This window comes from Chenopodium album, chromosome 9, assembly GCF_948465745.1.
Source record: "Chenopodium album chromosome 9, dcCheAlbu1.1, whole genome shotgun sequence".
Lineage (NCBI taxonomy): Eukaryota > Viridiplantae > Streptophyta > Magnoliopsida > Caryophyllales > Amaranthaceae > Chenopodium > Chenopodium album.
This window is the reverse complement of record NC_137842.1, coordinates 9,276,001-9,291,293: the sequence shown is the minus strand read 5'-3', so window position 1 is coordinate 9,291,293 and position 15,293 is coordinate 9,276,001. Positions and strand designations below refer to the sequence as shown.

General features: G+C 38.7%; 1 protein-coding gene across 1 annotated transcript; it reads right to left on the bottom strand.

The window, feature by feature from the left end:
* Positions 1-1,220: 1,220 nt before the first annotated feature.
* Positions 1,221-10,404, bottom strand: LOC145558369 (E3 ubiquitin-protein ligase WAV3-like). The gene is made up of 2 exons (XM_081619592.1): positions 9,945-10,404; positions 1,221-3,556 (listed from the first exon to the last, which is right to left on the bottom strand). The coding sequence occupies exons 1-2, from the start codon at positions 10,227-10,229 to the stop codon at positions 1,649-1,651; spliced, it is 2,193 nt and encodes a 730-aa protein (XP_081475718.1). The 5' UTR covers positions 10,230-10,404; the 3' UTR covers positions 1,221-1,648.
* Positions 10,405-15,293: the final 4,889 nt, after the last annotated feature.

The window sequence follows — 15,293 nt, the reverse complement described above, 5'->3', positions numbered from 1 at the left end:
TAACTGATTGAAGAGCATCAAATAATGATTTGTACACGGAATAATGATTTGCAAAATATCTGTTTTTAGATATTGTTAACGAATATCTAATTAGATTGTTGACGACATTAGCGGCTTAAACGAAATGACAACTAGGGCAACTCACTAAATTATACTTCCTGTGATTTTAATAGTTACAACACATCTTTCCGGCATGCCAATTGAGGAACAATGGTAAATGATCAAAGTGTTAAAAATAATTAAAACTTTAACAAATTAACCCTTTCATCTCATTGGTGCTTACTGGTTAGGTTATTTTTTAAAAAAATTGTCTGTTTACCTTCTCCATAATCTCCTTAAATAACTTGCTTAAAAAGGTGTAATTTTAAGTAAATAGAAACAAAAGAATTATGGAGTACTTTTTTAGAATAGACGTCTTTTTATGATGGTGGCTTTTATCAGGCTGGCCGCAAAGGATTCTTGATTAAGGGGAGACATGATAATTTTTCACCTAAAATGCGTATGTGCTAGTGCGAGGCAAGACGAATATTGTGGTGCTGTTTTCCTGAGGGAATCCTAATAGAATCTCATAAGTGCACCACTATTTTTATTACTCCATAAAATCACTTGAGGTAGGATTAGGCTTAAAAGTGAAGGTAGGTCATTATATCCCTCATCTTTGAACAAGGTCACTCTTTGTTCTAATAAAATTAGTTCAGCCCAAGAACCGGGGGGCGATTGTAGTGTGCGTAGAGCTTCGATGTTGGTGGCAAGGTATAGCGTCAACAATTAAAAAAACATGGAAGATGTACCCATGTAGGCCAGACATTTTATACCTGAAATGGGACAATTGTGAAATTGTCTTCCAGCAACATCATATCAACGCCACTATCTAATAGTGGCGCTCTCATGATGATTTTTGGCCGATAGCCACTCGGGCTGCAGTCATGACGGGAAAATTACAGGGTAAATGTTGGAGATTTTAGGTCATGGCCATAATAGCCATATACAGCAATGTACAAGTATCGTACATGATTTTGCAATGATCATGACAGTGATATTTTTAAACGAGTTACCTAGACCAATACACAATTTCTACTAATTTGTGCAAATTTTTGTACACACCTCAGTGTGCCAATAAATATTGATCGAAGTTGTGTTATTCGTAAGAGAAACATAATAGACAAGTCAAGGCATCGAGCAAATATGGGCAATAAGGAAAATACGGAAAGAATCAAGAGTGAATAATTTAATTCACTTTGCCAAGAATTTAAAGTCTCCAATATTAAAAAAAACAGCAAATTACACTTGCAAGGCTATACCCCTTCTTCCCATGGAGAAACACATTGCTTTCTCTCTTTTATCACTTATGTACAAAAAACACCCAACAAAAATTTACCCGATTAAAGAACCAAAAAAACCAAAAAAAAAAAAAAAAAAAAAAAAAGTCCAATTACCACCTATACCCTTCCCACCCAAAATTTTCTTCAAAACTATCTCTCTCTCCCATTATTATTAGTCATTTACAAAATTACCTTCCTCTCCCTATCCTCGCCCCGGTTTTCTAACAAAGCTAAAATCTAGAGGATTAATTTTTTAAAAAAATAAGGTAGAATATGTAGATTATATTTTGGAACGAGCAATCTCAAAATTTTACTAAGATTGCAAATTACCTAGGACTTGGACGGCCAGAGAGTGATCGAGGAGGCCTCACAGGAGGAGAAGGCGGCATGTTAGGAATCACCATTGTCTGGGAGCGAGAGATCATATCAGCCATGAATGAGGTTTGGTAAGCTTGAGAAAGATTGGTGCTGCTTGTGGAATCGACTCTTACAGTAGCCCTTTGCCACGAATGTGAACTCAGTCCAGACAAAACATATGCCCTTCCAGATGCCTCGTACACCTGGCGGGTAGACATCCTCTCCTTCATCTCCTTTAGTTCATTTAGAAGTCCCACACACAAGGGGTCTTTTGCTGATACACTGTCTGACAATGTTTGCCGACAGCTCTCAAGGATAGACACTGCACCCGCCAAATCACTATTTTCAGCAGCAGATCTAGCCTCTGACATAGCATCTGCTGCTTTAAGCCTGTTACGCTGCTTATCCACCTCCATGGAAACCTCTACATGCTCTGCTCTCTCTGGCCTATTGATCTTGACACCTTCAACTTCATCTAAATGTGTCACCTCTTTTGTGATTGGGTCTTTATAAGTGCAACTAACTTTCAGCAGTGGCATCTCACTTACAGATGCCTGAGGAATATTCATAGTCACAAGAAAATCCCTTTCTTCTTCAGCATACAAATCTCCAACATTTATGTAACCTGTTCTTGCACCATCCAACAGTCGAGTGTGGTAGCTTCCAGCTTTGATTGACCCAAGCTTCAAATTAGGGTATACACAGTTAAGTTTCAATTCTAGCTCTTGTACAACCACACTCAGCAAACCTCCCATGCACTGGGCAAAAGCATCTTGAATCACACACTCAGTCTCTATAAAGGAGAATGTGCCTCCAGAACCCTCGGAGATGGAATGCATTGAAACAGAATCATGATCTGAACCAAACCCAAACGTATGCACTGGTATCTGAAAGCTAGTTCCTGAATTCTGTTGGATAAAATTTGGAAGGAGCGACTTGTAGTCTGTCCTAGATTGTGCACCAGCAGGAGCATTGACTGTATATGTATCCTGCCCATCAGATAAAAGGATCATACTGCTAACCGGGTTTTTACACTTCCGCTCTAACATAACCTTAGCACCCTTCTTGAGACCTTCAGCAATATTAGTTCCACCATTAGAAGAAAGGGAATTAACTGCTTGGAGAGCCTGATTTCTTCCATTGTCAGCCATCCTTTTAAGGGGAAAAAGACGGCGGGCTGAAGAGGAAAATACTATAACTGAGAGCCTATCATGAGGACCAAGGTGATGTATCACAAATCCCATAGCACGTTTAAGTAATGCAAGCTTGGTACCTGCCATGCTGCCGCTCACATCCAGTACAGTAACCAGATCAACTGGAGCACGAGAATTATGAGATGGCGAGCTGGCACCATAATAGCTTATTTCGGCAACAGGAGCCTTCAGGTGTATCAGAACTGAGAAATTATCATAAGATGCTAACTTAGCAACGGAAGAAACTTCAGGACATGTCTTTATCGCTACCCTTCTCATAGAGCTGTCATCAGAAGCATTATGAGCAAATTGTTCCCTAAATGTATGTTGTTCATCTATGAGGTCATCGTCATCAAACATAGCAGGTTCAGCAACCCGGTACGAGGGGGAGATGTTCTGATTAAAATCTGGTTGAGGAAGGGGAAGCTGCTGCAGATCAGCTACCATTGGATAGTCTCTGTTCCCATTGATTGAGTTAGCTCTCAGCTTTCCATGGAGAGCTTCCGAAGTCTGACCTTGGGAAGGAATTTCTGTCCACTTTGCTCTGCAGATTGGGCAAATGTGATTGCCATGCTTCACATTAGATGTGATGCAGTTAAAGTGAAATGAGTGTGAGCACTCAGCGGTAAAAATAGCATGGCCCTGGCCTGGGATCACAGTGCTCAAGCATATTGCACAGGTCTTCTGCAGTAATGAAACAATAAAAGTTAAGAAGAAAAGTTCTACATAGAAGCTTTAATAATCTTGGGCAAATATTTAAAAAAAAAAAAAAGAAAAGAAAAGAAAAGAAAAACAGTAAAGAGAGGAGAGAAACCTATAAAAAGGATAAAACCAATAAACATTGTGAGTACTATATTTTCACCCAGCTTATGCCTTTTCAGTATGATTAATTGAATTCAATCATTTTGGTTGCAAGATATGGGAAGACAAGTAAAAATTTAAAATTAAAATTTAAAAAACAAACAAACAAATACGGTGTTTACTAACATCAATCAATCAAATCAATCAATCAAAGCCTTAATCCCAAAAGTGGGGTCGGCTAACATGAACCAAATTTGATTATTCCGTGTAGTCATCAACATAAATCTTTCTCCTCCATCCCTTACGATCCAAAACTTCATCCTCACGTAAATCCATGCACTTCATATCCTTCCTCACTCCTTCCAACCAAGTCATCTTTGGTCTCCCTCTTCCTCGTTTAATCCCTCCATGGTCCCACTCTTCCACTCTTCGCACCGGTGCACCCTCGAGTCTCCGTCTTACATGTCCAAACCAACGCAGACGATTTTCCCTTAATTTATCTACAATGCCCGCCACACCTACTTTCTTGCGAATAACCTCATTTCTGATTCTATCTCTTAAAGTGTTTCCACACATCCACCTTAACATGCGCATTTCCGTAACCTCCATCTTTTTAATATGCTCTTTCTTAGAAGCCCAACATTCTGTACCATAGAGCAACACTGGTCTTATGGCAGTCCTGTAGAATTTTCCCTTCAACTTTAAGGGAATGCTGCGGTCGCATAACACTCCCGTGGCCGCTCTCCATTTAAGCCACCCTGACTTAATCCTGTGGGTCACGTCTTGATCAATGTCACCATTCTTCTGGATGATCGACCCTAGGTACTTAAAACATTCACTCATGGTCAAATCCTTTCCATCCAAACTCACCACTTCATTGCTTGTCCCCCTCTGAGTGCCAAAACGACATACCAAATATTCAGTCTTACTCCGACTTAGCTTAAACCCTCTAGATTCCAACCTTTGCCTCCATTGCTCCAACTTGACATTAACCCCATCCTTAGTCTCATCCACCAAAACGATATCATCTGCGAACAGCATACACCATGGAACCTCATCTTGAATTGGTCTAGTTAATTCATCTAGAACCGTTGCAAAAAGAAAAGGGCTTAATGCAGACCCTTGATGCAATCCGATTGTAATAGGGAAATCTTTTGTCAACCCTCCGCATGTCCTCACATTTGTTGACACATCCCGATACATATCCTTAACTAGGTCTACATACCTTCGTGGGATACCTTTCTTCAACATTGCCCACCAAAGTATCTCTCTTGGCACCTTGTCATATGCCTTCTCAAAATCAATAAAGACCATATGAAGATCTTTCTTCTTTACCCTATAAAACTCCATCATTTGTCTTATCAAATGGATTGCCTCCATAGTAGATCTCCCAGGCATAAAACCAAATTGGTTATCTGAAATGCTTGTGCATGCCCTCAACCTTTGTTCAATCACCCTTTCCCACAACTTCATAGTATGGCTCATAAGCTTAATTCCTCGATAGTTAGAACAATCTTGAGCGTCTCCTTTGTTTTTATAAACCGGGACCAAGGTGCTCTTCCTCCAATCTTGTGGGATCCTTGTAGCCGTCCATATCTTGTTGAAAAGGTTTGTTAACCAATCAATACCAATCTTACCCAAACACCTCCACACCTCTATCGGTACCCCATCAGGGCCAACCGCCTTCTTAGGTTTCATCTTCCTCAGTGCAATCTCCACCTCTACTCTCCTAATCCTTCGCACATACTCCATGTTGATTTCTTCATCACTCATAGAGGTATCTCCTATCACAACTCCATTACTTCCATTAAATAATTCATCGAAGTACCCCTTCCACCTGTCCTTGATGCCCTCCTCTTGCACTAGGACCATTTGGTTCTTATCTTTGACACACTTCACCATGCCAATATCCTTCCTTGCCTCTTGTCTTCTCTTTGCCATCTTATAAATGATCCTTTCTCCCTCCTTGGAATCAAGCTTTTCATAAACCTCCTGATATGCCTTTTCTTTTGCTTGGCGAACAGCTGCCTTTGCCTTACTCTTAGCCTCCTTATACGCTGCAAAGGTTTCATCACTCCTACATTTTCCTAAGGCTTGATAGCATTCCCTTTTTTGCTTAATTACTGCTTTCACCTCTTCATTCCACCACGAAGTATCTCTCTGTACCGAAGTTCTTCCCCTTACTTCCCCTAAGACCTCTTTGGCCACTCTTAGGAAACAGTTCTTCATTCGTAACCAAGTCATGTCCGGATCCACCTCTCCATCCCAATCCGCTTCTTCAATTACCTTTTCTGTAAAAACCTTAGCTTTTGCATCCCTTAGGGTCCACCATCTTATCCTTGGTTCTTCTTGTCTAACTTTTTTCTTCGCCTTCTCTTTCAGACGAATAGTCATTACCAATAGCCGGTGTTGGGTGACCACACTCTCCCCTGGGATAACCTTACAGTTTATGCAACTTTGTCTATCTATGCTCCTTGTGAGCAGGAAGTCTATTTGAGTTGCATTTGCTCCATTCCGAAAAGTTATCAAGTGTGAATCCCTCTTCTTAAACCAAGTATTAGCCAAAATTAAATCATATGATTGGGCAAAATCCATAATAGCTTCACCACCGGCGTCCCTCTGCCCATACCCAAAGCCTCCATGGACACTCTCATAGCCATCTCGGCTCGCCCCAACGTGCCCATTTAGATCCCCTCCAATATATAACTTCTCTGAGTGGTGGACACCCTGCACCACCTCGTCTAGGTCCTCCCAAAATTGTGTTTACTAACATCCTCATTCAATATACTCAAGAATTCCCAGTGGAGTATCTATGCAATCTAAATGTAATCTAGAAAACCTGTGTCATCACTTCCCACCCCACAGATTTTAACCAGAATATAAAAAACTCTTGCAGTCTTACTTACACAGCTGAGGCCAGACATCATTGTTTCACCTTTTCAAATTCTCGTCATAGCAAAAGCATTAGCAAAATTGTCAATTATACAAAACAAGTTCAATACAGAGGCCTAAGAGCAAGATACATGCACCTAATTAATTCCTGCAAGCTTTAAATAATTTTGACACCCAAGTATCAAAATCTACAAGCATGAAGGCCACTGATTACTTCTTAGCATGTTCCAGTCATCTAGGACTCCCAGTTTCAAAACTTAATGTCAAGATTTCCCAAAGACAGATGACTATAATAATTGGAGCCATGAACATTCATTTGAGATTGAACATCGGTTCTTCAGCTTCTTCTCAGTTTGGCCTCAGCATCATTTAGTCACTTATTTCTAGGTTCTAGCTATACAATGAAAAATAATCTATTCCACTTAGACTAACTCGGAAGCAGAAAAATAAAAGACATAAATGCATAGAATCCTGGAATGGAAAATACAAATTGCGCTTGATTAATATATATGACAGCCAGGTGACATTTGGGGTCAGTATATCCCACAAAAATTAGAACTTACCGACCATGAAAACAATATCATTCTGTCTAAAAGTAAACAGGCACGCAAAATTAGACAAGATACTTACATCACTTACTACTAATTAACTCTGACAAAAATATTGATAATAGGGTACAATGGATTTCTTAAGTATATAATTAATAGTATTATTATTTAAGCGATAACTTTATGAATTAATAAAATAAAAAACAATCTTGTTAGGTTAATCGTTAAAATATTATACAGAATTTTACAATAACATAGAAGAGAGACCCATAATTTTAGTTTGAAAACAAAAGTCATATGAAGTCAACTAATATGAAAAGGATGGGTGTATCCTTTCTACTATGTAGCAATGCAGTGGGTATAAAGATCTCACAAATATCACTTGTAGCTTAGTGGCCCAAACCAATATGCATATTAATACCCAAATATATGGATTGTAATTTGAAGATATTTCCTTACAATTTGCAATGTAAGTGAGATACGAATTAACATGACTACAAAAATAATCAATCCCACCGCCTTATCCTAAAGGGCAAAACATTTAATGGGGTACACAACTTCGTACTATATTTGTAGGTGTTGGAAAATGACCTAAAAATCAATTAATGCAAACAACTAGCAAAATTCCAAATCTGGGAAACCTATTCGAGCCCGTTACCTTTGAAAAGGAGACAAGCTAACTAATCATCAAGAAAGAATTGAATTTTCAACATTGCCCAACAAAATATGCCATTGGTTACAAGTCATAATGAGACATATACAGAAAAGGACCTCCAAATAAATTAGAACATGAAAATAATGCAAAAAATAATTTTTGAAAAAAGCTGCTTCAAATAATCTGAAATATGACTTAAGACTTTTATATCCTAATGATCAATACATTAAATAAAGATAATAATCAACTTTTAACAACTGAACCAAAATACATTTGAAATCTGACCGCGTAGATTTCAAAAGGGGATAAACAGATAGATTCAAGTCTTTTGTTGTCTTTCCTTTTTTTTTTTTCTTTTTCTTTCATTATCTTAATAAAATACCAGGTAATAAATTTACAGAATTTCCATTCTCAATCAAATCAAAAGAGAAAAAAAAAAAAAAAAAAAAAAAAAAAATTAAGGGCAGAGCCAGATAACTTCAAGTTAATAAATTGATTTTAATGTAAAACTTAGGTCATAAACAAAACAGCCCATCAATAAATATATTGCAAAATATCTTTTATGAAAATACGAGCCACATCTGCTATCTGCTTCCCCTAATAATAATTATCTCTTCAAATCAAGAAAAGGGGAGAATAAACAACAAAAAAGATTGGTCAAGAACCAACAACCAGTCAGATAAAAATGTCAAAGTATAACTCTACAAGGAAGAATCAAATAAATACCTTCATATTGAATCTAATTATCTAACCAAGAAAAAAGAAAAACATATAATAAAAAGTCAATGTTAGGCTGCCAAAAGGATGAAGGATATAATTAAAACTAAAGAGCAATGCCAAGTGGGGAAGACTTTTATTTTTATTTTTTTGCAAAAGCAAAAGTGATCAAGCAACTCTCTCACCAGTCATAATTATGAAGCTTTCAAGGCAAACATTAGGGAGATGATGAGCCCCACCCATCAAAAGAAGTGGAAAATCATGAAGAAAGAGAAAACTACTGTTTTCTTCTTTACCTCCATTAATTTTTTATTTTTTTTTTTTATCAAAAATAACCTTAAGTACCCCATTTGACAACTTTGAGGAGTTTTAGGCTCATACCAATTGAAAGAAACCTCACAATCAACGGTCAACAGGCTTTTTATCTAAATAAGCAATTCATCAAAAGGAGGGAGAAAAAAAAAGGGTGAAGAAATGGGGTGAAAATGGCCACAGCTGCTGACCATGCAAAGCACTTTCCCTTGAGGGAAATAAAAGTTGAATAATTTACTCCCTTCATTCTTTTATTAGCTGTTCCACTTCTTAGATGTATTTTCGATCTTGTTAGATGTGTTTCAAGAAATATATACTACATAATTTTTTGTTAAATGCACACAAGAAAGAAATTAATCCATGAATGTCTAAATAAATGCATCACTCGCTTTATTTAGTCGTCGATATAATACTACTCTTGCCCCAAATTTACATTATAGAGAAAATACAAGTTTATCTACGTTATAATACGAGTACTACTTTTCATAGTCCACTTGCCCACTTTTATATTAACCCGTATAATACTATTTATCCCACCCCACTACTAGCCCACACCCACAAAATGTCGTCAAACTAAACTACGCGCAAATACAAGTGAGAGCATTTACTAGTATAAAAAAATGGAGGGAGTAATGGTATGGTCAGGTAAGCCCATCGCATTACATGTTACATGACACCGTGAAAAGGCAAATGGAGCACCACGACGGAGCTAGTATTGGTTTTCCTTTTACTACAAATGAACCAAAGGGGTAGTAGTGATGGTCCCTAAAGTTGTACAATCTCACCCACTCTCCTTTATTTTCCCCACAATCCACTTACCACTTGATAACAACAACAACAACAGCAACGACAATAAAGCCCCATCTTTCCCCCACTATTCAGATTCCTTCACAGTATATCCCATTATTACCCTTTTTTTATTAAATTCAATTGCATTTTACAAATTACATTAAAATAACAATTAAAAAAACAACCCATAAAATTAACAAAAAAAATATTAAATTTAACCATTATAGCAGAAACCCAGATGAACAATTTCACATAAAATAAAATAAAATAAACAAACACCAACAAAAAAACTCAATCCAATTCAAAAATCAATCAAAATAAGAATTACGATAACAATTATTACGAACAGAAATCGAACCTTAGAAGATTTCGAAGATTTGGAGGAGCTGCGAGAGAAGCGGAGCCCGGAAGAGGAAGGAGTAGGAGTGATAGGAGAAGAAGGGCGGCAATCGGCAGCAACGGAGGCGGTGGAAGAGGAGAGAGAAACAACGGCGTCGGAGAATTGCCGGCGATGACCGCCGTTAACGGAGGCGAGTACGGCGGCGGAAGAAGATGAATTGCTGTTATTCTCGTCATCAAGGGTACGAGGGAGTTGGACGCAACCCAACGCTAATTTAGCCTTCCGCCATTTGCTTCCCACCATTTTCTAATAGCGACGGAAAAAACCCAGAAAAACGACGAGAAGAGGAGAGAGAAAAAATGCAGATCAGGGGAAAGAGAGAGACGCCATGAAAAGAGATTGAAGGGTTTTTAGAGAGAGAAAGAGGGGATGGAGTTTGGCGGCCATGAAAGGGAGATAGAGAAAGAGAGAGAAGGTTAATAATAATAATAATAATAATAATATTTATAAATAAATAATATTTGGAGTTTTGACTTTAATAAGAGAAGGAGTATTCGTATAAATTTTTTATTTTTATAATATAAAAGTATGAAATACGATGTGATGGGATTTATTTCATTTGGTTGAATAGTTAAAGGAAAGCAAATACATTGGGTTTGGAGAATAATTGAAGTGGCCCAAACCCCAACGCAACTAATACTTGTTTATTATGGTAATCTTTGATTTGATTAATTAATAGTGTGATTTTCTATGACTAATTATATAATTATTTTTAGTATATGCTGACTATGTGTTTTGGATTTTTATGTATGTTGGACTATGGATAGAACTTGAGAGTCTGGGCGACTGGCAAACAGTTGTGTAAGGCCCGTTTTCTAAAGCTGTCTTCTCTGATGAAATCTGTTTTAATTTGTTCTGTTCTGCCCTACTCTGCTTAAAAATAATAATTAATATTGAATTATTATAATAATAATAATAATTAATATTTAATAATAATAATATATAATTAATATTTAATAATAATAATAATTAATATTTAATAATAATAATAATTAAATAATACTTATTAATAATAATAATATTATTATTATTAAAATTAAAGTTTAATAATAACAAAAATAAATAATTAATATTTAATAATAATAATATTAAAAATTAGTATTTAATAATAACAACAATAAATAATTAATATTTAATAATAATAATAATATTATTATTATTATTATTAAAAATTAATATTTGATAATAATAATAATAAATTATTAAATAATATTTAATAATAATAATAAATAATTAATAATTATAATATTGAGAATAATAATTAATATATAATAATTATAATAATAATAATATTTAATATTTTTTTATTATTATTATTATTATTATTATTATTATTATTATTATTATTATTATTATTATTATTATTATTATTATTATTATTAATGATAATTATAGTAGTAGTAGTAGTAGTACCGCTGCAGTTCGAGTTCTTTCTTCTTCAGGCGTTGCTCCTCATAATGACGCCACTCTTGCGGATTTACAGTCAAAGCACCCTTCTTTTCCAGCTCCATCCTTGCCAGATATACCTGTTGATCACCTTCATCTCGTTACGACTTCTGCCTGTTGTTTTGGATCAGATTAAGAGTTTTCCTCGTGGCACATCATGTGGTAGAGATGGTTTGCGTGCTCAACATCTTATGGATTTCTTGAGTAGTGCTGTTGTGGCAGTCTTGGATGAGTTGGTTTACTCTATTACCGGGGTGGTTAATCTCTTTCTAGCTAGAAGATGTCCTATGGATTTAGGAGAGTATATTGCTAGTGCTCCTCTTACACAACTTGTCAAGCCCGGTGGTGGCATTCGTCCTATTGTTGTGGGTACGGTTTGGCGACGTCTAGTTTCGAAGGTGGGTGCTGTTATGGTAGGTCGGTTTTTAGGGAGTTACTTTAATTGCCTTCAATTTGGTGTTGGGGTTTCTTCGGGTGGTGAGGCAATTCTTCATACAGTGAATCGGCTGATTGAGGACCGTGGTTCTGATGTTGGCCTTTCTATGTTGTTGGTGGATTTTCAAAACGCCTTCAATCTAGTTGATTGTTCGGTCATGTTACGTGAAGTACGTCGCCGTTGTCCGGGCATTTTGCGATGGGTCGAATTCTGCTATTCTAATACAGCCTAATTATATTATGGGGACCAAACCTTATGGTCGTGTCAAGGGGTGCAACAGGGTGATCCCCTTGGTCTTTTGCTTTTTGCTTTGGTTTTACAACCCCTGGTGTATAAAATCAGAGAGACTTCTGATGTATGTCTTCAGGCTTGGTATTTAGATGACGACACTATTGTTGGTGACACGTTGGTGGTGGGGAAGGTTCTACAATTGATTATGGATAAAGGGCCTTGTTTTGGGTGTCTTTCCACCTACTATTGCTCGACCTTTGTGTGGTGTTAAGTTGCTTGGTGGTCCCGCTAGTTTCGATTCTGGTTTTAGTAGTGAGCTTGTGATGCAGCTGGTGACCAAGACTATTGCCCTTATGGATAAGGTTGCTATGCTGGATGATCCTCAATGAGAGCTATTATTACTTAGGGCATGTACCGCAGTTTCTAAACTCTACTTTGCATCGCAGACTTGTAATACCCCAAAATTTGGAGAAATACTTTCTGTTTTGGGTGTTTTGTCCCTCGGGAGAGCTACGATTCAAAGACTGGTTGGTGAGCGCCTGTACCTGCAAAATAACGGAGACTCCGGGTGGTTGGAGCTTCGCCTCCGACGATCAAGTTAGAACGTGTAGGAGTGAGTAAAAAGTGCGGAAATAAAGGTGAGATCTTTCTCGGATTCCGAGAAAGGAGATTTCTCCGATGTAAGAGAATGTCAGAAATTATGTAATAAATTCAATCTGTCCCACAAATGGGGGAAATCTCCCTATTTATAGGGTCATTCTGGATAAAGGTGCCCTTGTCTAGGTCATTTGACCTAGATTTGGTGGGCTGTCCGTCCTTTTGACGGCTTTTTGGGAATTGGGCCTTTAAAAGCCGTTATTCCTCTTGATGATAGTGGATTCCACGTGTCACTTCGTAAGTGGCCCGATTTAGGCCAATATAGGATGTACATGTGTCCCATTCCCATTGGGCCACGTGGCGGGGTAATTTTACCCAAAACATTTGCCCCTCACAGATGTGACGTGGCAAGCCAAGTGGCATCTGTGACACGTGTCACTCATGCAGCGGTAGAACAAGAAAAACTGTTACCTTTTAGGGAATTTACTAGGATGCCCCTGAAGTTACCCCTCTATAAATTGAAACTTTGCCCCTCTCATTTTTGCTCATTTACGAAAAAGGTCTTGAGAGGATCTGAGAGAATCTTTAACTTTTGTTTGAGAAAAACCTTTCAGTCTGCCGCTTGCTGTTTACCGCCTAACCCAGTCGGCTTTTTCAACTTCAACGCTACCTCTTTCAGGTAACCGCCTGCTCTTTTTTCAATTTCTTTTCAGTTCGCCTGTGTTTGTTTTTCTTTTTTGAAAATGGTATCACAAACACATACGGCACGACCTAGGGTAGCTGTCAGCCGGTCACCTAGGACGGCTGAATCTAGAACTAGGGGTGCCGCCTGTCCTGAACTGCTCTCGCCAACGAATCCGTCTGTGTCTATGCAGGATACTATGGCTAGAACAAAAAAGACAGCTCGACCGCCTAGTGATGAAAAGGACGAGGGCCCTATCAGGGTGCCTAGAAGCGAGGTTTCCTATTACCCATCTGGCGTCCCCATGACGCCGACTGACTCGATTCTAAGTGATTCAGGAAATGCTTCCAGCGAAGAGGCATCCGGCTCTATAGAGGATTCGTCCCAGTCGGATGCTAACTCAGGCGGCCTCAGGAGTGAGGGAGAGCCGCCTATGAATGCTGAAGAAGGCTCTGAGAAAGAGGCCACCTCTATTGAGCAAGGCTAGGAAGAAACCTCTTCCTCTCTTTAAGAAAAATTTACTCCTTACTTCACCTATATATCCGCGTCTACCCAGAGACTCATGCGGAAAAACTTGGATGACTTTCGCGACACCTATGTCATGGGTGCCGGCTATAGGATTAACGTTCCGGCTCTTGACGATTCAGCCGTCTGGCCGCTTGTCCAGAGCTATGGGGATAGGTGCTTAGGGTGCTATGCGACCACCATACAGGCGGGCCTTAGGTTTCCGCTGGATCCGGCAATTGAACGGATCCTTGATGTGTACCGCCTGGGGATATGGCAGTTAGCACCCAATTCTTAGGTTAACATTCTAGGATTCGTAGCCGCCTGCAGGATGCAAAATGTTGAGCCTAGCTTTAAGGCCTTCGCCCATATGCATTACCTTAGCAAAGCTCCTGCATCAGCCGGCCCCGGATGGTTTACCTTGTCATGTAACAAGGGTTACATGATGACTTTGGGGAAAGAAAACAAGTGGAAGGATTGGAGAAACAAGTTTTACATTATCTCCTCCCCTGATACCATCCGGAACCGGAAGTATAAATCCTAGAACCAAAATCCCTATCTCCTTGGTCAAAAAGCTATTCTCCCGCCTGTGTCTGATGAAGGCTGGGACCAGATTTTGATGCCTGGTCTTTTTAAAGTTGATGTGAAAACGATTAAGGGGGGAACCGAGAAAGAGATTACCCCTAAAAGCTATATTCCATAATTCAGTTGGCTAGTTGATCCTTTCTTTTTAGCCGCCTGTGGCCTTAGCACTGAGAAAGGAAGAGGTGGGCAGCCGCCTGAGTCTTTTCATGGCAAACGTTTCATCATTCATCGTTTATTTTTTTTTGTTTTTTCTTTTGTTTTTTAATATTTCATTCGGCCTTTTGCAGAAGAAGCCATGTCTTAGCTTGATCCAAGCACGAAACCAGGAGGCGGCACCTCTGCTTACTGCTAAATAATGAAACACAAAAACCAAGTTTTCAAGAGAGAACAGATTGAGCATGTAAGCTTTCCTACATCCGTCCTCTTGTCGTTGGTCTTTTATTCAAACTTTCTTATTTCAAAGTCAATTCTTTCAGGAAGGATCGGTGAAGCCACATGTGCTTCCAACACTTGGGACTAAGCCCCCAAAGCAGACTCCGGATGAGGGCCCGACTCCTACTAAAAGGAGAAAGACGGTTGCTCACAAGCCGTCGGCCAGCCAATCTGAGTCCCACCCCTCTACAGGCGGCAAGTCGATCGCCGGTTGTAATGGCTGCATTAAAACAGGCGGAGGAGTCCAAGGCAAAGGCCGAAACTCCAACTGGGGCCACCGACTCTCCAGGCGGCCATTCAAGTAGGCGGAGGGACAAGAATGCTCAGGATTTGGTCATCATCCCAGGTACCTCCGCCTTTGATCCCTTACCCTACCCTTATAGGGTTAAGACTT

What these genes read in the sequence shown, in the direction of transcription:
- LOC145558369 (XM_081619592.1), bottom strand. Translation starts at nt 10,229, where the DNA reads ATGGTGGGAAGCAAATGGCGGAAGGCTAAATTAGCGTTGGGTTGCGTC. An exon ending in AATCTTCGAAATCTTCTAAG is followed by an intron (nt 3,557 to 9,944) that starts GTTCGATTTCTG and finishes TCATTACTGCAG; the next exon opens with AAGACCTGTGCAATATGCTT.